At 45.2% G+C, this 23,362-nt stretch overlaps 1 protein-coding gene across 1 annotated transcript in view; it reads right to left on the bottom strand.

Annotated features, from left to right (window-relative positions):
- RFX8 (regulatory factor X8) overlaps window positions 1–23,362 on the bottom strand; it is a gene marked incomplete at both ends in the record, with an annotated part of 66,075 nt that overhangs the window by 5,934 nt on the left and 36,779 nt on the right. Inside the window, 9 exons of the mRNA XM_080812775.1 lie at window positions 1,917–2,031; window positions 4,949–5,043; window positions 7,165–7,318; window positions 8,824–8,882; window positions 11,525–11,675; window positions 12,679–12,792; window positions 17,745–17,822; window positions 18,407–18,517; window positions 22,526–22,589. Coding sequence (XP_080668901.1) covers window positions 1,917–2,031; window positions 4,949–5,043; window positions 7,165–7,318; window positions 8,824–8,882; window positions 11,525–11,675; window positions 12,679–12,792; window positions 17,745–17,822; window positions 18,407–18,517; window positions 22,526–22,589 — 941 coding nt within the window. The remainder of the gene's footprint in view (window positions 1–1,916; window positions 2,032–4,948; window positions 5,044–7,164; window positions 7,319–8,823; window positions 8,883–11,524; window positions 11,676–12,678; window positions 12,793–17,744; window positions 17,823–18,406; window positions 18,518–22,525; window positions 22,590–23,362) is intronic.

The following is a 23,362-nucleotide window of genomic DNA, read 5'->3' as shown; positions in this document are numbered from 1 at the left end:
CTGCGGGTGGGAGGCTGGACATGTAGCTCTGCCTTTCCCCTCGTTGCAACCTCCTGCCGAGGGAAGCGAGTAAGAGAGCCTGGCAGGCCTGCAAGGGCAGCTATCAGGGAGATCGTGTAGGAGAGACGGGAGGGCACGTGACTCAGCTGAACGATCCAAATCCCAAGGTCTTTTGTCTTCCAGGATAGAAGGATAATTAATGTTCAGCTGAAAAGCGAGGCAGGGTTGGGGGGAGGGGTATCTGGCTTATGGTTATCATTAAAAGATACTTGTTTAATGAAGGTAAAACCAGGACTCTCTACAGATATAAAATGAACATGTGTCAAAGATCTCGTGTAAGTCATTTATTAAAGAGGAAGCTGGTAAAATGTTGCCAACTGGTTCAAAGGAGAATTCTAAGCACTGAACATGAATAGACAGTAAAGAATTTACACAAAGATGCCCCACAGATCTGTCCTCAAGGCCGCAATCCATAGATCCACCTGACACGTTAGTTTGCACTTCCCTTGGGGAGAATCATTTGCATTATTATTGATACAATATAGAGAGCTGTAAAATAACTCAAACACAATGAAAGGTCGGAGATAACTCAGAAGGGTGTGCTGAAACTTCTGCCTATTTCAAAGGCTTTTTGGTCCATTTCCAACAAACCTTTGTCCATTTCAAAGCCTTATACAATGTTTGTTTTTGCCTGGTGGATCTGGGTGGGATGGGATGTCCCGACCTGGTCTGGAATAAGCCTGATCAATAATCCCTGGCCCGGGGCACCTGGGTGGCTCAGTGGGTTAAGCTGCCTTCCACTCAGGTCATGATCCTGGGGTCCTGGGATCGAGCCCCATGTCGGGCTCTCTGCTCAGCAGGGAGCCTGCTTCCCCTTCTCTCTCTGCCTGCCTCTCTGCCTACTTGTGATCTCTGTCTGTCAAATAAATAAATAAAATCTTTAAGAAATAAATAAGTAAATAAATAAAACTACAGAAAAGAATGGCTTTTGAAAAATTACTTAAAAAAAAAAATCCCTGGCCCACTTAACTGTGTGAAGAGGAAAAACCCGTGTGAATACTTTTTTGGACACCATACGGAGGTCTGAAGAGGGTGAGTGGTAGGGTCGGGGGCAACAGCTTCAGGGCTGGGTTTCTTATCACGAGCTCAGCACATGAGCTCTGCTCCATCACTTTGCTCTGGGAGAGCATTAGCATAAAGTAGAATCATTTTGGATTCCATGAAATGGGGGAAGTCTCATTAGTGTGGGTGTCACCTACATGGCAGCTGACAGCAGTCACCCTCGAAAGAGTTCCAGAGCATTGGCAATACTGGTCTGCCTATTTGACCAGATAGTTTGCAATGGATGCTACACTTCGCTCTTTCCGCTCTCTCCATACAATGGTGACTGTATCAATCGCTATTCATGAAATTTAAATTTGGGTGCCCCAAAGAACCCATTTTCCCCCCCATCTCAGTTGGCTCCCTGGGTGCTTTTCTAAAAACACCCAAGCACACAATTCAAAAACAAGAGGAGGATTCTTATGCATCCAACCATGATGGAGTGGGAAAGGGAAGCTTGGTTAGACTGTTTGATGGACTATCATGATGCCATTAAAAAACAATTATCGTGGCTTTCTATGTCTATGTTGTATTTTACCAAAAAAGGTGAAAAGAGGGGAGGCTGGGTGGCTTAGTCCATTGAGTGCCTGCCTTCGGCTCAGGTCATGATCCCAGGTTCCTGGGATCAAGCCCTGCTCAGCGGGGAGCTTGCTTCTCCCCCTTTGTGCTCTCTCTCTCTTCCCTCTTGCAAAAATAAATAAATAAAATCTTTTTTAAAAAGGTGAAAAGAAGGTGACTGGCTATGTAGAACACAGATAATAGCTATGCTGTAATAATATTTTTAATTTCAAAATGTCTTGTATTCTCTGACTTACCGAAACTATCTCTGTGGCACAGAGTCATGGCTTTGCTCACGGCTGTGAGAAGGAAATTCCATCTTAGCTGGAAGCTGGCGGCCAATTTGATAAACTCTCCTTTGCTTCTGCTTGGCTATTCCGTTTTTGTGAGGGAAAAAATGCTGGGGTTTATGACAAAATCAGGAAGATCATGTGCGCACAGTTGCCACGCACAGATGCTCCCACGGGGCTCAGGTGGGAAGGGAGGCAGAGGCACACTGGCCTAATTCTGATCTCCCTGCATCTCCTGCAGAGATGATTCCAGGGCAGAACCCTTTGAAGTTGGTGGAGAGAAGGAAAGGGGTGGGAAACTGCCCTACATTTTTTGTTTGGATCCCACACAGTTTTTCAAAAGTGGTCATTTGTGAAGCCCAGTAGAGGACTACCGCAGGCAGCCTCGTTGGGCCCACCTGGCAGTTGCCACCAAGAGGGCTGCTGGCCGCTGTGTGCTTGCCAAGTCCGAGAGCGTGCAAATGCGGCTCGGGAACCCACACTAAGGAAAGTGAGGGTGCTGATTTTGGAAAGCAAGAAGCTGGCCACCACACCGCGCGCACGCCCTGAGGCCCGGAAGGTTCCACCCAGGCAGCCGGCGGAGCCCAGGCCAGCGGACAGCCTGAGTGGCACTAAACTGGGGACCGGTGAGATGCCTCCACGTGCAGGCTGTGAACTCCACGTAGACCGAGAGTCGCCTTGGGCCGCACTTGCCCTGGATTACAAACCCACAGGATCCTACGAATCTTGCGGGTATGTGTTGGAACGAATGCCCCTAAAGCCTTCCTAAGTCTCATCGTGTATGTGGACCACACGTGGGGCTCGACCGCAAGTCTCTGAGGAGGAGATGTTGAGACTGGTGAGAAATGAGGGAGCACACTTTTTCATCTCTGCTGCTCCTCCCTTTGCCCACTGTGAGTGCCCCGGGCTCTGGGAGCTGGTGGACCCCGTCCAGGAGTGGCACCCTCCCCCTGTGGGCTCCTGGTCCCCCTGTTGGTGCTTCTGCCCACCTAACTCAGGGCCCCCGGGAGAAGCCCCACTCAACACACACAAGGACACTTTTGAAAAGCCTGGAGAGAAGTAGCCCTGGGTGACCCGCACTCTGCACAACGGTTCAAACGTAAACCCTGAATGCTGTGGCGCATTCCTCCGCTCGCCACCCACGTGGCACTTCAGGCTCCCCTGTTCAGAAACTGCTGCTGGGCCGCAACCGCCCTGAGAACTGGGAGAGCCTACACGTGACCCAGCGGGCTGGCTTCCTCTGCTGGCACTGCCAGATGCTGGCCACTGGAGCCATTAGTCATCTCCGACATGCCTCAGGGCTTACATTTTCACAGTCTGAGTATTTTATTGACAATAGTCTGTTTTTTGTCAGCCAAGCTGTCGTACAAAAACAAGCCCTTCAAAGGCATGATTACAAAAATACCATTTTTCCACATGCCTCAATTGTGAAGGCTGAAGATATGGGGGTGGAGTCTGGGGAAACACTGAGGGTTACATGGTCTAAAATAGGGCGAGCCTCTTCGGCTGCTTCGAGGCAGGATTGGCATTACTGGGCTCATCTTGGTTCAAGTCAGAGGTGGGGAGAATACCCAAAACAAGAAACAGGGGCTTGGAAGCGTCTATGGGTGAAGCTGTCAAATGAACACCTGTCTCCACAGCAACACAACCTGAGACACACTTACACTGTTGCCAGTGGGCTTTGCCAAAGCCCAACAAGGAGAGATCAAAGCCATATAGCATCTGGAAGGATTATCACCCAGAAGCAAAGGATGGAAACAGACACCTGCCAAGGGCTGGAACTGACTTTCAAGCTCCCTCCTGCAAAGTTTTCTGGTTTATCTCTAAAGTGTGTGACCCTACTGTCACCTGCAGTCTTTGTGGCCTTAGGTTTACCTGTGCCTTTTCTCTGATGGGGAGGACAGGCATGCAGACAGGAACAGGCAGGGCAGGAAGGAGAGAAGGAAATGTGACTGGAGGCTTAACAGAGAAAGCCTAAAGTCGCACTTCCAGCACAGGCCCTCCAAGCCTTAGCTCTTTGCTCCAGAGACGTCTGCTTCTTCCATAAATGGTCCTCCATTTTTCCATATGTTCATTCTGCTCTTGCCAGTCTCGTGTAAACATTGTTCCCTTTCTTAGATTGTTTTAATCCTATTCACCTTCTACATCGTGTTTAAATCCCACCTCCCTCATCAAGGCCTTTCCTGACTGCCTCAGCCTTTGGGGGACAATGCCTCAAGGTGGGGCAGCCTTGGGCTGCCTTATTTGGGTCTAGGTGTTAATGCACAGCCCCCAGCTCCTCACCTACCACCCCCCAAGGCACCACTGGGCAAGGGTGCTGTGGTTTTCTCCGACAGTACTCTCAGCTCTTACGGTGCATCTGCCGAGGCTGAGGATGGGGACAACCAAGCCAGAGCACCGCCCTATTCAAATAACACCCGAGTTTCAAGGCGACAAGAAGGACCAAGCCCATTTGTATCTAAAACGATACATCTCTGATTTTGTGAAATCAAGACTGCCATTTGGATGGTTCTGCAAAATATCCAGACCAACACTGTTTTCTGCAAAAGGACAAAATCCCTCTTCCTTCTAGACACTCTGGCACTCATCCTCGCTCACGTGCGTGCACATGCTCACCCACCCTCACACACACTCACTGGCATACCGATGTTCACCCCACACTAGTGCTCACTTGCACTCACCCATGCTTATCCACTGTCACCTGCACTCACCTGCACATACAAGCGCACTTGTACACACACCTGAGGCCACACATGCTCACCCAAGCGCATGAACTCACCCACAAACACACACCTGTATGTGCCAGCCTTGACTCCTGCCTTGCTGCAGAAGGGAGTGGGACACCACTTCCCTATCTTTAATACCCGCACCAGCCTTGACACATTTCTGGCCAGAGAAAACTTTTTCACTTCTTCAGGGCATGGGCACTGGTGCTAAAACATAGCTAGAATGTTCAACAGCCCCTTCTTCCCTTTTTTAAAAAAAGCACCCTTTTGTACCTGGAAGACAAATGTTTGGAGATTTGAAGACAGACAATTCAGGAATATGCTGAGATCTGTGGATGTCCCCAGCAAAGAAACCAAACTGCTTAAACCTGTAAACAAAAGAAACAAAAAGATTGCGAGCGAAGTAGCAGGATTTTACTGTACGTATTTGTGTACTAGGTGACCTAGGGGACAACACTGGAATGGTAGTTCAAAGGAATTCCCTGGGGCCTCACACTCCTTTTGCACACAAAGGATGAATTCTAAAGCTGGATTTGTCACCTCTGCTGTCAGCTGGTTCAGAGATACATGGTCTTGCCTCTTAGGAACCACCTCTGTCACTGATTGAAATGGAAAAAAATATTTTGAAATAATAATAACTATACCTTATAATTATACAGAACTCAGCTACAGATGAGCTCATCACACGATACAGACGTGAGCTCACCTACCCTTGCTGTTTCACAAAAGGGGTGGTTTATTACTGTCCTTTAAACCCAAGGTGGACATCAAAGCCAATGAGGGTTGTGCCTTGCCTGGGGCTATAAACTCAGTTAGTACAGACCTGAAGGGTGGAGCCCCAAGCGTGCGTGACGTCAGGACTTGGGTCCTTACCTGTACAGGCAGCACCGAGCAAAGAACAGCCTTGGGCTCTTCCAACTTTTGGAATGCGGCTGTGCATCAAGCAGAGTTTAGAAACCCGAGGAGGTTGCCATGGCCTTGACTGAGGCTTGGCCAGATCTCATCTGGAGGATCCTCCAGGGACACCTCAAGCATTTACCTAGTAGATGCCAGCAGGGGCAACCAGAATACTGTCTCCTGCTGGCTCTGTGCCCTCTTGGAAGTTCTAGTCACAAGAATGCCAGTAGGAGCACAGGAGAACTGGCCTCGTGCCCTCCTGGGGCTCCCTGGACTCTGGCTAGGGGCAAGAGCATGCTTTGGGGGACCACCTGGAGCTTGGGGGAGAGCCAGTAGCCTGGGAAGGGGGGCCTTTTGGGCTCCTACTGAGCCCTGCTTGTCCACATCGCTGAAGTTTGCTAGGTTAGGGGTTTACCTTCTCATTACTGGTTTGGGAGGGGAGGAGCTGGGATTTGGGACATCCAGGCAATAGGGGCAGGAGTGACCTGCCAACAAGTATGGATCTATTTAAGTATTTTAATAACCGGTATAATCCTACCAAAGTCAGCCCTACTTCAAAGTTAATGAAATAAGCCAGGGTAACTCGCGGTGCATTTATGCACTACTGAATCCGTGTATTCATCTGGTTACGAAGGTACGTGAGTGCTACCTTGTGCCAGCGCTATGTTGGGTGGACCAAGATGAATAAGCCATAGCTGACACCTGAGGAAGCCCACAGGTTCTGGGGAGGCAGCTCTCCACATAGGTAAGTGTATCAGGACAGGGCCAGGCTCACGGAGGGTGAGGCTGCTGGACCTTCCCAGGCCATCCTGGTGGAGAGTCTGAACGCGTATGAATGGAGCACAGCCCTCATGGCCCCTCCTGGTGACTCTCCTACAAAGGCCTAGAGATTCACCAGTAGTCTGGGGAAGGAGGTCATACACCTTCCACAGCTCTCCTACTGAAACAGCACCCAGGTTCAACCCCCTGAGTGCAGACAGCTCTTTCTCTCACTACTTTCGCTTCCCAGAGATGAAACAATACTGTCAGCCTGCTTGCCGAGCTCTTTGTGGAAGGGAGATTTTTCCCCTGAAAAATATTTACAACTATCAGATAGCAAAGGGCAGGAATATCTACATATTTAATATCACTTGTTTGGAAAATAGTGAAATATGGTAAGAGCACCATGGCTAAACTCCACCTTGTTAAAAATAATACTTGGTGATGCTAACAATAGTGACAGCAGAATCTGGCAAGGCAGGGAGCTAACTCAATCCATTTTGGATAGTTAGGAAAGGCGCTGTTGAATCTGCGTGTACAATGCAGAAATGTTTTCTCCAAAGGAAACACTCCAGGTTGGTTTTCAGGAAGAAATACTGGGAAGCAACAACCACCCTCCTCTGTTCATTCATTCAACAAATGTGCCTTAGCACTGGTGGCCTGGCAGACCCTTCCTCACCCCTGCAGGCAGAGATGTGTGAGCAGATAAATGAAAATATCAAAGAGGAAAGTAGGTTCTACCTCTATTAAGAATTCACAAACCAGTGATGGCCGTGGCAACCCCAACTGTATCCCAAACATCCCAACAGCTCAAGGTGCGGAGGGAAGATTACATTTCATCTCCGCGTGTGTCTCCAGGATGGTGCTACTTGGATTACTTGGCAGGGCTTTATTGGACATGTCCAAAGCGCCTCGACTGATGATGGCACGTATATCTGACTTCAAAACGTTGACTCTCCTGTTATTTTTCAACACCATTCTCATAGTCTAAAAATAATGGAGAAGCATAATACTTCATACATAATGCATGATACTTCATTAAATCTTGTCCTTTTACTTTTGCCTAATCCCCCCTTTCCAAACGACTAAGATTTTTTTTTTAAATTTTTGAGAAGAAAGAGAAGTAGATTTGGGTATTATCCACTAAAACTGAATCCTACATGGTCACTGTAGGATTAGAACACTGACCCTGGAATGGGCAAATTGCACACATTCTAGGATGGCCTTTTTGAAAATCACCATTTGGAATGCTTTTGCTCAGAGGCAGATGTGGACAGGGCTCTCGGGGCTCTGTGGCTCTTCCTCTCCCTGATTCTCGTTCTCTGCACCTCAGTCCATGAGCCTGAGCTACTCTAGAGAGCAGTATGGTGGCTCTTCCTAAAACTCTGCAAGGAGAGTGAGGCTCCCTGGATGCCAGTGTTGACCAGCTCCGGAGGGGGACTGTGGGCACTCAGACACCATCTCTGTCCTGCCCGCTTGCAGACTCAGGCCATAAATTCAGCCCCTGGGAGCTGACTTCCTCAGCCATCCAACAGGGACACCCAACCCCCTCCATTTCTGGGATCCATGGACTGAGCAGTCGGTAGTCCTCAACCTCAGTCTCAGGAGCAGACGCTGATGCTGGCTCCTCCATCTGACGGGGGAGGAGCCTGAGGGCACCTAGGGTGCTGAGCAAACTTTTGCAAGCCATCGTGTTCAGAAAGAGAAGATTCAAAGCAGCATGGCTCTAGAACCTGAGCTTGGTGCATGGGCTGGCCATCTCCAGTAGACCCAATCAGGAATGAAAAAGTGCTGGAGATTGGGATGGGCTGTGAGCATAGGCAGGACACAAGCCTGGGAAACATGAAGTCAAGGAGAGTTTTGTGCTGGGAGAACAGAGATGGTGAAGTGGAGGGCCCAGCAGCGCTCCTCCCGAGCTGGGACCGATTTGGAACAGATAGCAGTTTAAGTGCTGTCCTGATCTGGTGGCCACAGGATTTCAGAATTACGGAATCTTTCTTTCAGCCCTTCTCTGCCTTCCTCGAGCACTGAAGCTACTAAACAACCCAGGAGGGAAAAGGTCAGAGCTGAGAAACCTGGCAGGCCAGTCCATGGGGCCACGCTCAGGTTGAAGGGCTGTGTCTGTCTGTTCTAGGCTCTGCCATGATGTCCTTTCACCTCTGACACTGGCTGGTCCTGGTCAGCTCTTATGTGGGGTCTTCTTCTGTAACTTTAGAACACTGACCTGCTTGTTCTGCTTTTTCCTCCTGCAGGGAAAACCTTTCTGAGCAGGGGAGCAGTGGGGTGGGCTTCAAGCTGAGAGGTTTGGGCACACTATGCCTTCCCAGTTAGTGGCCAACAAGGTCCTCCTGTCTGCCCTCTGCTCTATAAAGGGATAGACACGGGCTCCCTACAGAGGAAGCTACCATCTGCTCTTAGGGCATACTTGCAGCTTTCACTTTTTGCTTTAGGAAACTGCTTTGCTCCCTCCTGTCCTTTAGGCTGAAACCTACCTTTGCCATGTTGGAAAGGTATGTCTTCCTTCTTAGTCTTTTGACAAACACAGTCACTTCTGTTAAGAACAATAACGTGGCCATTATTAATACTGTAGCTTCAAGTTTTTTAAATAAATATCTTTATTTATTTATTTGACAGAGAGAGAGCACAAGCAGGGCGAGGGGCAGAGGGAGAGGGAGAAGCAGGCTCCCCACTGAGTAGGGAGCCCAATGTGGGGCTGGATCTCGGGACCCTGGGATCATGCATGACCTGAGCAGAAGGCAGTTGCTTAAACTGACTGAGCCACCCAGGTGTCCCTGTAGCTTCAAGTTCTTCTGTATACAGTGGGGGAGGGGATGCACGGCATAGACATGAGGCCCACACTTTTGCCTAGGAAGGTACAGCTGCCTAAACTGTCTTCCACACAGGGAGGCCTCCATGCGTCCTGGTCTTCCCACCACCCACAGACTCTTTCCCGAATGACTAGGAGATGCTGGCAGGGGCCACTTGACTAAAACCACTCCCCCCACCCCTCCACGCTGGAATGTGATGTACTCCCAGCCTCTGCTGTGCCTGCTCAAAGGAGTTTAGGAATTTTGCCCAGGAATTCTGAGTTCCCCCAACAAGGTCATCTTTCCAGTACTCTCCTCAGCAACTGACCCAAGGAGAGGTGCCCAGGTGGCTCAGTCAGTTGAGTACCCAACTCTCGATTTCAGCTCAGGTCATGAGCTCAGGGTCCTGGGATCAGCCCCACATTGGACTCTGTGCTCAATGGGGAGACTGCTTCAGGATTTTCTCTCTCCTTCTATTCCTCCCCCATGCTTGCTTGCTCTCCCTCAAATAAATAAATAAACCTATAAAAAAGAAAAGTGACCCAAGAAAAGGAAAGGGTGAAAAGAGGAAACATAAAGGGAGTGTGTGCATTTATTCATCTGACAAATATTTATGAGGGACACTCGTGCAGTGTTTGCTCCATAAATGTGTGCGGAGTGTTCCCCGGATTGTTGGACAAAGGAGGGCAGCTGCTACCCTCTAGGGGCTCACCCTCTGAGGATGGGTCACCAGACGTGCAGACGCCTTCCCCAGAGCAGGGTAAGTGCACCCACCTGGCAGTGAGAGCCACCTGGGGAAGAAGGAAGGAAGGGATGCGTGGGGGTGCAGAGGGGAGGGAGAGGTCTGTTTGGAAGAAGGTGTTAGGTGTGGCTTCATTTAGAATGTGCAAGTTAGGAGTTAGGGAGGGGTGAGGGCTTGGCGGTGGAGGGGAATGGGGGTTGGGGATGGGACTGGCAGTCTAGGCAGAGACAGGAGCAGGAATAAGGGTCTTTTTGGAGACAACCCATCTTGTGTTGCTGGGGAGCACCAGTGCAGGGGGTGGGGGTTGGGGACAAGGATGAGGCCAGAGGCCAAGCTATAAATGATTCTGTATAGTGAGTGAAAGCCCATGGATCAACCAGGCAGCAGGGGCCATGGAAGGTTTTAATGGGTCAGATCACTGTGTAGAGCCAACACTAGGGGTGGAGGGAACTGTGACCGAGGGGGTGAGGCTGGAGGCACGATGATCAACTAGGAAGCTCTGAAGTAGTCTCGGGAAGGGACGGAGGGAGACCAGGCTTGAGTGGTGAAGTCTCCACAGGAAGGCTGGAGTGGGGCTTTGTCTCCTCACTTCATGGATCCTCTGCCACAGCAAGTTCCAGACCTCACGCTCCCTGCAGCACCCTCTTTCTGCTGATTCTTGGCTGGCAGTCCCATAGCCCATGGTCCCTGCCTGGCCATGGGAAGATTCCCAGCATGAGTACTGAACACAGTAAGGGGTGCAGGGCTGGAGGGTTAAAATAAGAGCTGGTCCTGATCTGCGGGCACTCTGAGAAGACAGCAAACAGCGTGCAAAGAAAGCAAGACTCAGCCCTGAGCAAGCTGGCCCAGGAAGACGAGGGCGTGGGCGGGGAGGACACTGAAGGCAGCTACAGGCAGTGATGGAAAACCTCACAGAAGCAGGAGGGGGAAAGAGGTATTTCCAGGACCATAAACCATGTCTCGTGCACACGGGAGAGTGCTGGCATTTAAGCTGCTGTAGGCCTTGAAGCAACAAGCAGCCTGGGGATGTAGTCTCCAGAGGCTATCACCGGGCAGGAGGATGAAAGGGAACATGTTCTAGAAAGTCAGTGTGGAGACTGAGACCACAGAAATGTGAATGCCCCAGTGGCCCAAGAGGTGTGAAGAAGTTAAGGACAAGGGGGAATTTCTAAGGAGGGAGTAATATTCTTAGAAGCCTTGCTGGGAAGCCACACAGATACAAAGAAGCAGAAGAATATTGGAGCCAGAGCCCTGGTCAGTCCTGCTTACAGGGCCACCGAGCCCAAGGACTGTAGGTGGCCCTCAGGGGGCTGGTTTGAGAAGGCGGGCTTTAGCCACTGGATGGATGCAATGCCAGCCACTCCCCTGCCTGGGCCACAGTCAGCAGCACCTTTCTGCACCTCTAACCCCCTGGGCCTGCCAGAAGCCCATGTTAGTATTTATAAGGGACAATGGATGGATTAGCAGAAGGACCCAACACTGCACTCAAGAAAAGGCCAGCAGATTCGAACCAGTCAGACCTTGTGGACTGCAGTGTAGCACAGGAGGAAAAGAGTTAAGCCACAGCTGAGGTGTCCTGCCTCCGTATGAAAGTTAGATCCTTCATCTACACTCACAGAATTGATTTTTTTCATTGAAACCTACCGTTGAGTTTAGAGATCTGTACAAGGGCTGGAAAACCTTCCAAGGCATTAAGTAGCCACAGCTTAAATTTCTTACTGAATAACCGGACAGACTTCAGGTACTGAATAGAAACATCTTCCAAAAAGTCATGAAGGAGAACATCCTCAATTCCCTGCAACAGAATTGTCAAGAGGCTGTGACTGCCGACCACAGTAGACCTCTAGTTGTAAGTGGTAACACTCAGCCATGCCACAAACTCAGAGAGAAAGCTACCATGCAGCCCTTGCCACTGCTCAGTGTGCGGGGTGTGCAGCCAGAATGGAATTTTCTTTTCAAAGATCTTCAAATATTGATAATTGATTCCAAATTTTCAGAAACACTATTTTAGCCAATAGGAGGCAGATCAAACCCAACTACATAAGGGCTGAACCCAGACTCCAGTCTTCAACCTTTGTGTTAAACATGTTGAAGCACTAGGTTGTTTCCTAAAAAATAATAAAGCAAGAGGTAAAGGTTCGTGACCAGATTCAGAACCACAGAAATTATATATAAATGATCTTCCAAATAACAATAATTGCTCTGGAGGTCGAGCGTTTAACAAAAAGCAATGAGAGGGGCGCCTGGGTGGCTCAGTGGGTTAAGCCTCTGCCTTCGGCTCAGGTCATGATCTCAGGGTCCTGGGATGGAGCCCCACATCGGGCTCTCTGCTCAGCAGGGAGCCTGCTTCCCCCCCCCTCTCTGCCTGCCTCTCTGCCTACTTGTGATCTCTGTCTGTCAAATAAATAAATAAAATCTTAAAAAAAAAAAAGCAATGAGAAAACCTGGCACTTCTGTAAATTCCAAAACAATTATTCCAGTTACTCATTTTAAAGATTTCTTTTGTTGAAGTTACCAGAGAAAGAACTTTGACTCAGTGCAGGGCTCACTAATCCCTGGAACCATAGGTCACCAGGTGTACTGGCTTTTTCTTTCCATAAGGTGACTCTTGCTGAATTCATAAAGAAAAGCTGAGTTTTAGGGAAAGATCAAAAGGATCCATCAACATCATGATTTACTCCAGGGGTCCTGAAGTCCCCGGAGCCTCCAGAACAGGAGGGCTGCAGTTCTAACCCCAACATCTGGTAACAGTTTCTGGAAAGAACACAAACCGGCAAGGCAAGCAAAGGTCTTCCTACCTTGTATAGCTGCACATCGTAACATTTAAAGAGCTGGCACACATCGGGCAATGTCATAAGCATGACTGTGTCTTGCTGCAGAGATTTCCAGAAGGAAGTGAGCAAGTCCTCCACCTGATGAGGGAACAGAACCCACCTTCAAGAACTCATTTTGCACCAGGCGAGACCGATCTGCAGTTATATACTTAATCAGCCCCAAATGATAATGGGGTGAATATCAGTCCAGTTAATGTATAGTTCAGCCTATCAGCTTTTCCAAGCTGAGTTTTAGAAGTGTTCTTTCCAGTAATCCAGTGAGAACTGCTGTTCGGGTGGGAGGATGTGAAATGGCATTTTCGAGTTTTCTAGAATGAAGGCTGCTTCTGACCACAAGGGGGCTCCTGTTGATTTGTAATAGGATGAGGATCTGGCCACAGGGCACAGACCACAGATTAGAACAAATGTTCATTGACTGACTGATTCCCTCAATTATTTGTCAGCACAGAAGGACATGTAACAGTATGTAATCAAAGAGACCTCCTTGATAAGTTAGAATTCACCTAAGGACTGTGTGAGCAAAAGGGCACTGGTAATGGAGAAGCATCTTTCATGCCAATGGGCCTCAAAAGAAGGCCAGGGTAGCGATTCTCATATCAGATAAATTAGATTTTAAACTGAAGACAGAGATACAGAAGGACACTACATAGTTCTTAAAGGGACTATCCACCAAGATGATCTAACAATTGTAAATATCTATGCCCCCAATATGGGAGCAGCCAATTACATAAGAAAACTATTAATCAAGATAAAGAGTCATATTGATATGAATACATTAATAGTAGGAGATCTTAACACGCCGCTCTCAGTAATAGACAGATCATTCAAGCAGAAAATCAATAAAGAAACACGAGCATTGAATGACACATTGGACCAGATGGACCTCATAGGTATATACAGAACATTCCACCCTAAAACAACAGAATACTCATTCTTCTCAAGTGCACATGGAACCTTCTCCAGAATAGACCACATACTGGGTCACAAATCAGGACTCAACCAATACCAAAAGACTGAGATTATTCCCTGCATATTCTCAGATCACAATGCTTTGAAACTGGAGCTCAGTCACAAGGAAAAGTTTGGAAGGAACACAAACACCTGGAAGCTAAAGACCACCTTGCTTAAGAATGCTTGGATCAGGGGCACCTGGGTGGCTCAGTGGGTTGAGCCTCTGCCTTTGGCTCGGGTCATGGTCTTGGGGTCCTGGGATCGAGCCCCACGTCGGGCTCTCTGCTCAGCGGGGAGCCTGCTTCCTCCTCTCTCTCTGCCTGCCTCTCTGCCTACTTGTGCTCTCTCTCTCTGTGTCCAATAAATAAGATCTTAAAAAAAAAAAAAAAGAATGCTTGGATCAATCAGGAGATCAAAGAAGAACTTAAACAATTCATGGAAACCAATGAGAATGAAGACACTTCACTCCAAAACCTATGGGATACAGCAAAGGCAGTACTAAGGGGGAAATACATAGCCATCCAAGCCTCCCTCAAAAAAATTGAAAAATCCAGAATACACCAGCTGTCTCTACACCTCAAAGGACTGGAGAATCAAAAACAAATCAAACCAACTCCAAACATAAGAAGGGAAATAATCAAGATTAGAACAGAGATCAATGAGGTAGAAACTAGAGATACAGTAGAACGTATCAATGAAATTAGAAGCTGGTTTTTTGAAAGAATCAATAAGATCGATAAACCATTGGCCACACTAATCCAAAAGAAAAGAGAGAAAGCTCAAATTAATAAAATTATGAATGAAAAGGGAGAGATCACAACTAATACCAAGGAAGTAGAAGCAATCATCAGAAGTTATTATCAACAGTTATATGCCAATAAGTTAAGCAACCTAGAGGAAATGGATGCATTCCTGGAAAGCTATAAACTCCCAAAATTGAACCAGGAAGAAATTGACAACCTGAATAGACCGATATCTAGTAACGAGATTGAAGCAGTGATCAAAAACCTCCCAAAAAACAAGAGCCCAGGACCTGACGGATTCCCTGGGGAATTCTACCAAACTTTCAAAGAAGAAATAATACCTATTCTCCTGAAGCTGTTTCAAAAAATTGAAGCAGAAGGAAAACTTCCAGACTCTTTTTATGAAGCCAGCATTACCCTGATCCCCAAACCAGGCAAAGACCACACCAAAAAGGAGAATTTCAGACCAATATCACTGATGAATATGGATGCTAAGATTCTCAACAAGATCCTAGCAAACAGGATCCAACAGCACATTAAAAAGATTATCCACCATGACCAGGTGGGATTCATCCCTGGGTTACAAGGATGGTTCAACATTCGCAAATCAATCAATGTGATAGAACAAATCAACAAGAGAAGATAGAAGAACCACATGGTCCTTTCAATTGATGCAGAAAAAGCATTTGACAAAATCCAGCATCTGTTCCTGATTAAAACGCTTCAAAGTATAGGGATAGAGGGAACATTCCTGAACTTCATAAAATCTATCTATGAAAGACCCACAGCAAATATCAACCTCAATGGGAAAAAGCTCATAGCTTTCCCATTGAGATCAGGAACATGACAAGGATGCCCACTCTCACCACTCTTGTTCAACATAGTATTAGAAGTCCTAGCAGCAGCAATCAGACAACAAAGAGAAATAAAAGGTATCCAAATTGGCAATGAAGAAGTCAAACTCTCTCTTCGCAGATGACATGATTCTTTATATGGAAAACCCAAAAGACTCCACCCCCAAACTACTAGAACTCATAGAGCAATTCAGTAATGTGGCAGGATTCAAAGTCAATGTCCAGAAATCAGTGGCTTTCTTATACACTAACAATGAAAATACAGAAAGGGAAATTAGAGAATCAATTCCATTTACTATAGCACCAAGAACCATAAGATTCCTGGGACTAAACGTAACAAAAGAGGTAAAGGATCTGAACTCGAGGAACTATAGAACACTCAAGAAAGAAATAGAATAAGACACAAAAAGATAGAAGACCATTCCATGCTCTTGGATCGGAAGAATAAACATTGTTAAAATGTCTATACTGCCTATAGCAATCTATACGTTTAATGCCATTCTGATCAAAATTCCACTGGTATTCTTCAAAGAGCTGGAGCAAATAATCCTAAAATTTGTATGGAATCAGAAGAGACCTCGAATTGCTAAGGAAATGTTGAAAAACAAAAATAAAACTGGAAGCATCACATTACCTGATTTCAAGCTTTACTATAAAGCTGTGATCACCAAGACAGCATGGTCCTGGCATAAAAATAGACACATAGACCAGTGGAACAGAGTAGAGAGCCCAGATATGGACCCTCAACTCTATGGTCAAATAATCTTCGACAAAGCGGGAGAAAATATATAGTGGAAAAAGGATAGTCTCTTCAATAAATGGTGCTGGGAAAATTGGACAGCTATATGTAGAAGAATGAAACTCGACCATTCTCTTACACCGTACACAAAGATCAACTCAAAATGGACAAAAGACCTCAACGTGAGACAGGAATCCATCAGAATCCTAGAGGAGAACATAGGCAGTAACCTCTTCGATATCACCTACAGCAACTCCTTTCAAGAAGGCTTTGTCTCCAAAGGCAAAGGAAACAAAAGCGAAAATGAACTTTTGGGACTTCATCAAGATGAAAAGCTTCTGCACAGCAAAGGAAAGTCAACAAAATGCAGAGGCAAGCCACGGAATGGGAGAAGATATTTGCAAATGACAGTACAGACAAAATGTTGATATCCAGGATCTATAAAGAACTTCTCAAGCTCAACACACACAAAACAGATAATCATATCAAAAAATGGGCAGAAGATATGAACAGACACTTCTCCAATGAAGACATACAAATGGCTACCAGACACATTAAAAAATGTTCATCATCACTAGCCATTAGGGAGATTCAAATTAAAACCACATTGAGATACCACCTTACACCAGTTAGAATGGCCAAAATTAGCAAGACAGGAAACAACGTGTGTTGGAGAGGATGTGGAGAAAGGGGAACCCTCTTACACTGTTGGTGGGAATGCAAGTTGGTGCAGCCACTTTGGAGAACAGTGTGGAGATTCCTCAAGAAATTAAAAATAGAGCTTCCCTATGACCCTGCAATTGCACTACTGGGTATTTACCCCAAAGATACAGATGTAGTGAAAAGAAGGGCCATCTGTACCCCAATGTTTATGGCAGTAATGGCCACGGTCGCCAAACCATGGAAAGAATCAAGATGCCCTTCAACGGATGAATGGATAAGGAAGATGTGGTCCATATACACTATGGAGTATTATACCTCTAGAAAGGATGAATACCCAACTTTTGCATCAACATGGACGGGACTGGAAGAGATTATGCTGAGTGAAGTAAGTCAAGCAGAGAAAGTCAAGTATCATATGGTTTCACTTATTTGTGGAGCATAACAAATAACATGGAGGACAAGGGGAGATGGAGAGGAGAAGGGAGTTGAGGGAAATTGGAAGTCCATGAGAGACTATGGACTCTGAAAAACAACCTGAGGGTTTTGAAGGGGCTGGGATGGGAGGTTGGGGGAGCCAGGTGGTGGGTATTAAGGAGGGCACTTATTGCATGGAGCACTGGGTGTGGTGCAAAAACAATGAATACTGTTACACTGAAAAGAAATTAAAAAAAAAAAAAAAACAACAACAAAAACCCAGTCATTACAACACAGACGACCCTGCTTCAAAGCCTTGCTTCTTTTTTAGTTAACATGCATCAATAAAATGGCTCTTTAGCATTACTGAAAATTCTAAGGTAAATAATATTACCAGTATTTTATTCAAAATCAGCAGGAATTAGATCTCAAAAAACAGCTGAACTATATTTGAAGCATAAGGTTATATTAGCACCTTGGAAAATTTTCAAATGATTAAACTGAATAAAAATATCACCTCAGATGTCACCTCAGTATCTATAAATAGGTGACTTCTAAGGACTACAGTGCAATGAATTCCCCCTTGACATCCCTTGAGGGGGTCTTTTCAAGTAAAATGATTAATAATGAGTGATAAATATTTGTATTTTATAGATAAAACCCTACCCTCTCAAGTTCTTGGTTCCTCACGTTTTGTAAAATATCTTGGCAATAGTTGCTGTATTCATCGGCAAGAAAGGCCATCTAGGAAGATATGGAAAATGATTTCAATTTTAAGGTCACTTCAAGAATGAACTGATCCTCAAAGACCTCTCTAAGCCCTTAGTGGCTTCTGCTTATGTTGTTCTGCTCTGAGAACAGCTGAGCTCTAACAGTGTTGTTTACTTATGTGGCGCAATGCATACACATCATTGGCCTAACACGGACATAGCTTCAATTTTGATGTCATAAGTCCAGGATCTGTACCACCCACTAAGGAGGCCACCAATCTCTGACATCTTTCTCCCTAAACCCCAATTTCCCCCTTCATATTCCCCAGTCCCAGTTTCTAGAAAATCTGCCTATCTGTTCTCTCCTCTGTCATAGGGAAGCCCTCATTCTAGATGACACAGTGGTCCCAGGTAGAGCCTTTCTATAGGATGTGAGGGGAAGACCTGAATTTCCTGACTGCCACCAACCCCAGGAGGGAATGTTGGCGCTCACAGTTCTGGGAGAAGGCAAATATTACTCCCTCTGGTTCAAATGATCACAGGCAAAATAAGAAGACAACTACTCCTCCAGGCATCAGAGGCATGAAAAGTTAGTTTCTCCCATATGTGCAAGCCTACCATTTTGTAGGAATACTTCTTTGCCAGTTCTTGCTCCCAGAATGGACATCTCCTGAATTCAGACAAAGGGGATCCAACTGGGTCTGTCCTTATCGGAGAATGATTTTCACACTAGAAACCATTTACACATGGATTATCTCTTGAAAATAAAATGCATTTTCTTGCATATAAACCATGTAATAATCACATTACTATTACAGGTTAATGTTCTACATAACCATCTACCCACATCTCTGGACATATTGATCCAAGCAACTTTTCCCCCTTACTTCATTCTAAAGGATATTAACTTTCCCCTATATTCTATAAACTCTGGTCATCAGGAAGCTGTTAGGACAGAATATATTACCCAAATGTGTCACTCATGTGGTCATGTATTGTATATGCTGTATAGTAACATGTGATAAAAATACTATCTTTGAACAATTTAATAACACAAATACATTTATACAATCCTTGTCTATATAACTGTCCCTCTGAAATAAAACCATATCCTACCTAGGTCATGATGCCTGTATTATAAAAATGGTTAGTTATATCAGAAATCCCAGGGCCTGACTACCAAGGAAAATGAAGAGCACAGACTTCAGGAGGACAAATTACAGAATGATAAAACGTTTTCATCAAGGAGGAAAAAGGTAACATGGCAGAAAGTGAATTCAGCATTCCTTCCTGCTGTCCCCTTTGAGCAAGGGAAGGCAGGATCACTCCTGGTTGATTGCAGGACCTTGATTTTATTTGAAATGACTTCTTCAAGGTTTTCCAGAATTACTTTGGAATAATATCCATCTCAGCGGAGTAGGTAGAAATCATTCCTAGGAGTTGGAAATTGAGCTCGTGAAGCCTGCCACGTTGGATTGCCACACGCATGAGTGTTCTCTTCATTCTCTCTCCAGCCCAATGGTTTGCTTTGTGACAGTACAGTTCCAAGATTAGTATTTCATCCTTTGGTCTTATATCCTCAGATCTCATATACTTAGAGCCTCACTGAGCTACTCACTTATATCTTGCTTAGTAGATTGCTATGCGGGTTTGCAGTATGTTCCTATCTATAAGCCAGGTGAGGGCAGAGTGGCCTTCTGGACCTCCTGCACCCAGCCTTATGGATAGGAGTGGCCCTCAGCCACCACCCCACAAGCCACTACACACAATCGAGAACAGACACTGCCAGCTTCCTCATTCTCTCATGCTCCCTTGTTATCAGCCCATATCACAATGAGGATCAGGGGAACTTAGGAGGCATGGTCAACAAATAGTCTTTTCAGTGTCCTGAAATCTGTACTACTTAACTCTTTGTGGTCCTGAACCCCTTTGAGAATCTGATGAAAGCAATTGGCCCTCTCCTTGGAAAAATGCACACTATGCACTTAATATTGTGAAGATACCAAGTTGAATTTCCCCTTTTGATATTTTTAGAATAAATAGAAGCATGGGTGTCTAAATAAATACATAAAGTAGTTGCACAGAAAGGTGACATCTCAAAGGATGCCATTTCCAGTGGGTGCTGTTTGGTTCCTACTGGGTTTGCACTGGGTGCTATTCAACCCCTATTCCTCCTGTTTTGGAACACTGGCTTCATTTAGAATCATGGGATGGCAACCCTTGTAGTATGTGGGTGTGAGTCATCAGGAAGGATGGGGCAGTTTCGTGGAGTTCACTGGCCTGACCATCCATCTTCTATTAGAGAAGCACTAAGGAATCATCCAGTCCAATTTGGCTAGCTTCTCTTACCTACCACATCTTACCCTAACTACATCCCTTTTCTCCATAGCACACCCTGACCTCCTGTATTCATCAATGCTCCTGAGACTGATGTTGCTATGATCAAAGCCAGTGTTTCTCAAGTGTGGTCCTGAAACCACCTACATCAGAATCCCTGGGAGCACTTGGGGTTCATATCCCTAGGGCCCTAGTAGATCACACGAGGGCAGAAATCTGTCATTTTAATCAGCCTCCCAAGTGAGCCTTATGGACAATCCAGTCAAGAGCCAGAGTTCCAGGAAGACTGTTCTTTGTCTTGCTGCAGAAATATCTACATTTCAACATGGCAAAAAAATCACAGTTCTACCTGTTCAATGTACTATGTACTATCATAGTAATGTACTACTATACATTACATACTATTGTAGTAATATAAGAAATCATTACAAGGAAAATGTGAAAGTAATCAATTACTAAAAAAATAATAATAGAAAGCAAAGTTATGTGTTCCTGGAGTTAATTCTTTCCAGGCTCTTCCTATGAAAAGATTTTTTCTTTCAGAAAAAAAAATTGTTTTAAAATCACAAATTGAAATCTTTCCTTTACAATATAAACAATCAGAACTCTAAAGTGAAGTATGTTATAGAAACACTGAAGTTGGAATTTCTGCAGAAGGCATTCAGGAAAGAATCAGAGGGATTCCCATTCTGAAGAAGTAATTCAGCAAAATGACAAAGAAAAAAGTGGGAAATTCATTAGATTTCTTAGGTATATCAAATGCAGTTTGGGATTTTCAATAGTTCCAAATAATGACATTGTAATCTTCAGTGAGAACGTACTGTGTGTCACACCCTAGAGATATAATGGGGGACCTTCCTGTCAATATCTGACCCTCTAGGCATTATCTACCTCCCCTATCAATTCTCCTGAATGCTATTGGTCCTTCCTGCATCCTTGATGACACTGGTCCCTCAGTTATCACCCCCAAAACAAATGTATCCTGCCACTCTCCTGCTAAACATGCCTCAATGGTGGCCTACCAGTCTTCTGTATAGGTGAAATATAAATTCTCAACCTGGCATAGACAGGCTCTCTAACCACCTGGAATCTATGGCTCCCCCAAATCCTCACCTCTTCCTCCTCACTGCCTGCACACCTCCCAGCATGAATGTAAACTATGCCCTTAAGAAGAATGCGTCCTAAAAGAAGATCCAAGTGACCCCTCCAGGATCAGCTAAAGTACATTGTGGCAGGCAGAATAATGACCACCAAAGATGTCCACATCCTAACCCCTGGAACCTTAGATGGTGAGAAGGACGTTGCACATGTGATTAAGGTTAAGGACCTTGAGATGGGGAGATTATCTGGATCATCCAGGTAGCCCCCATGTAATCACAAGGGTGCTTAACAGTGGGGAGCCCTTCCCAGCTGCAAAGAACCTAAGGGGTGGTGGTGTGAGAAAGACTCAGCCTGCCTTTGCTGGCTTTGAAGACTGAGGAAGGGTCTATGGGCCAAGGAACAGTGGCAGCCATGAAAGCTATGAGATAAGAAATGGACTCTCCCCTACATCCCCCAGAAAGACTGTAGGCAGCACTTTGATCTTTGCCTGGTGAGAGCCATGCCAGACTGTGACTTCCAGAACTGTAAGAAAATAAGTTTGTGTTTTAAGCCACTAAATTTGTGTTAATTCTTTATAGTAGCAATAGTAAATGAACACAGGCTACCTCTTCCATGAAACCTTCCCTAATCACTCTGACCCACTACAACCTTTCTCCTCCAATCACACTTTGGACTTCTCAATCTACCTACAGCCTACCCTGCCCATTCCACAGCACACTAGTTATTTCATGTTTATCTTAGTTTCTCAACCCTGAAACTGTATTCTATTCAAGTACAGAGAGTAGAATTTTTTGTTTTTACGTTTCTTTCACACCTCATTCAGTCCCCAGGAGTGCTGGTCACAAAAAAAGGTTTCGAAAAGTCATTCATTCAATGACACCTATCAACAAGACAGTGTCAAAGTACTATCATGTCATCTAGGCCAACTTAAGTGAAATTCAATGTGTGATGTCATAGATTAGCTATTGATAGTTCTGGTGTCCTAATTCAAAGAGCTATAATTGTAATATGGAGACATTTTCACACAAATTCATTCCTAACAACCTATACATCATTCTTAATTATAGCAAAAGAAACACAAACAGCTGCTGTACAGCAAACAGTAAGCTCCTTGAGGACATCTGTCCCAGCATTATGTGTGGCACACTGTGGATAATGAACAACCCTGGTCAAAAGAGTGAGTGGTTAAGGATCATACATAATAAGAACATTAAGCACAGGAAAACAGTTGTATTTGATCAAGCAATTATTGAATATTGCAGGGTCTATTATAGTAAATCTATTTTATTCCATACTCACTGTTCCTTCTTGTTGGATAATGCTGTTATAATTAGTAGATTTTTCAAAACCAATGATGTCTCCACTGTGACAGAACAGATAACAGAGAAATAATTTTAGTAAGCCACCTGTTTCTGAGCACAAATATGAAGTGTTCCTTTTCTTTTTTTCTTTTCTTTTCTTTCTTTCTTTTTTCTTCTTCTTCTTCTTTTTTTTTTTTTTTTGCAGCAAGTTTACGTACATGGGGTATAACTTTTATTTCAATACTCTCCTCCAGGTTTCTATACACAACTGGTGATTAGCACCTGCTTGGAGTTTAAAAAAATATCAATTTCTGTAACTGTAACCATATATTTCTTTTGAAGGGTTTATTTCCCTTAGAAGTAAAGTTATGATGTCACCATGGGTAGAACTTGCTCCTGAGAGAAAAGAAAAATTATCATGGAAATTAGATCTTACACTTTCTGATTTGGGGTTTTTAAAATGATCAATTCAGAAAAGATAATATCCTCTGGTGTATGTAACACAGCACCCTCACAGAACAAGGAAATGGAGAATAATGAGATGTACATTGCATTTCTCAGATTCATACCTTATAGTGAAGACAGTTGTATGTCATGGAGAACATTCAGTCCTCTCCATGTGGTGTGGGATAATTTCCCTTTAATGCTGGGTATTTGAGACACTAGGAGCCCAGGGACGACCCTCTTTGCACAGGAAATGTGTATTTTCTGGATGCCAGAAGAGGTGGCATCTTCTTCCCAGTTCTCCCACCATCCCCAGAGCTGTAGCTGCTCTGTCCACTCTAAGTCAAAATGTATCTTTACACCTGATTGTTTCAACTCACATAAACATACA

The sequence above is a fragment of the Martes martes genome (genome assembly GCF_963455335.1).
Source record: "Martes martes genome assembly, chromosome: 9".
NCBI lineage: Eukaryota > Metazoa > Chordata > Mammalia > Carnivora > Mustelidae > Martes > Martes martes.
The sequence above is the reverse complement of the archived record's forward strand: the minus strand, read 5'-3'. Positions and strand labels throughout refer to the sequence as shown.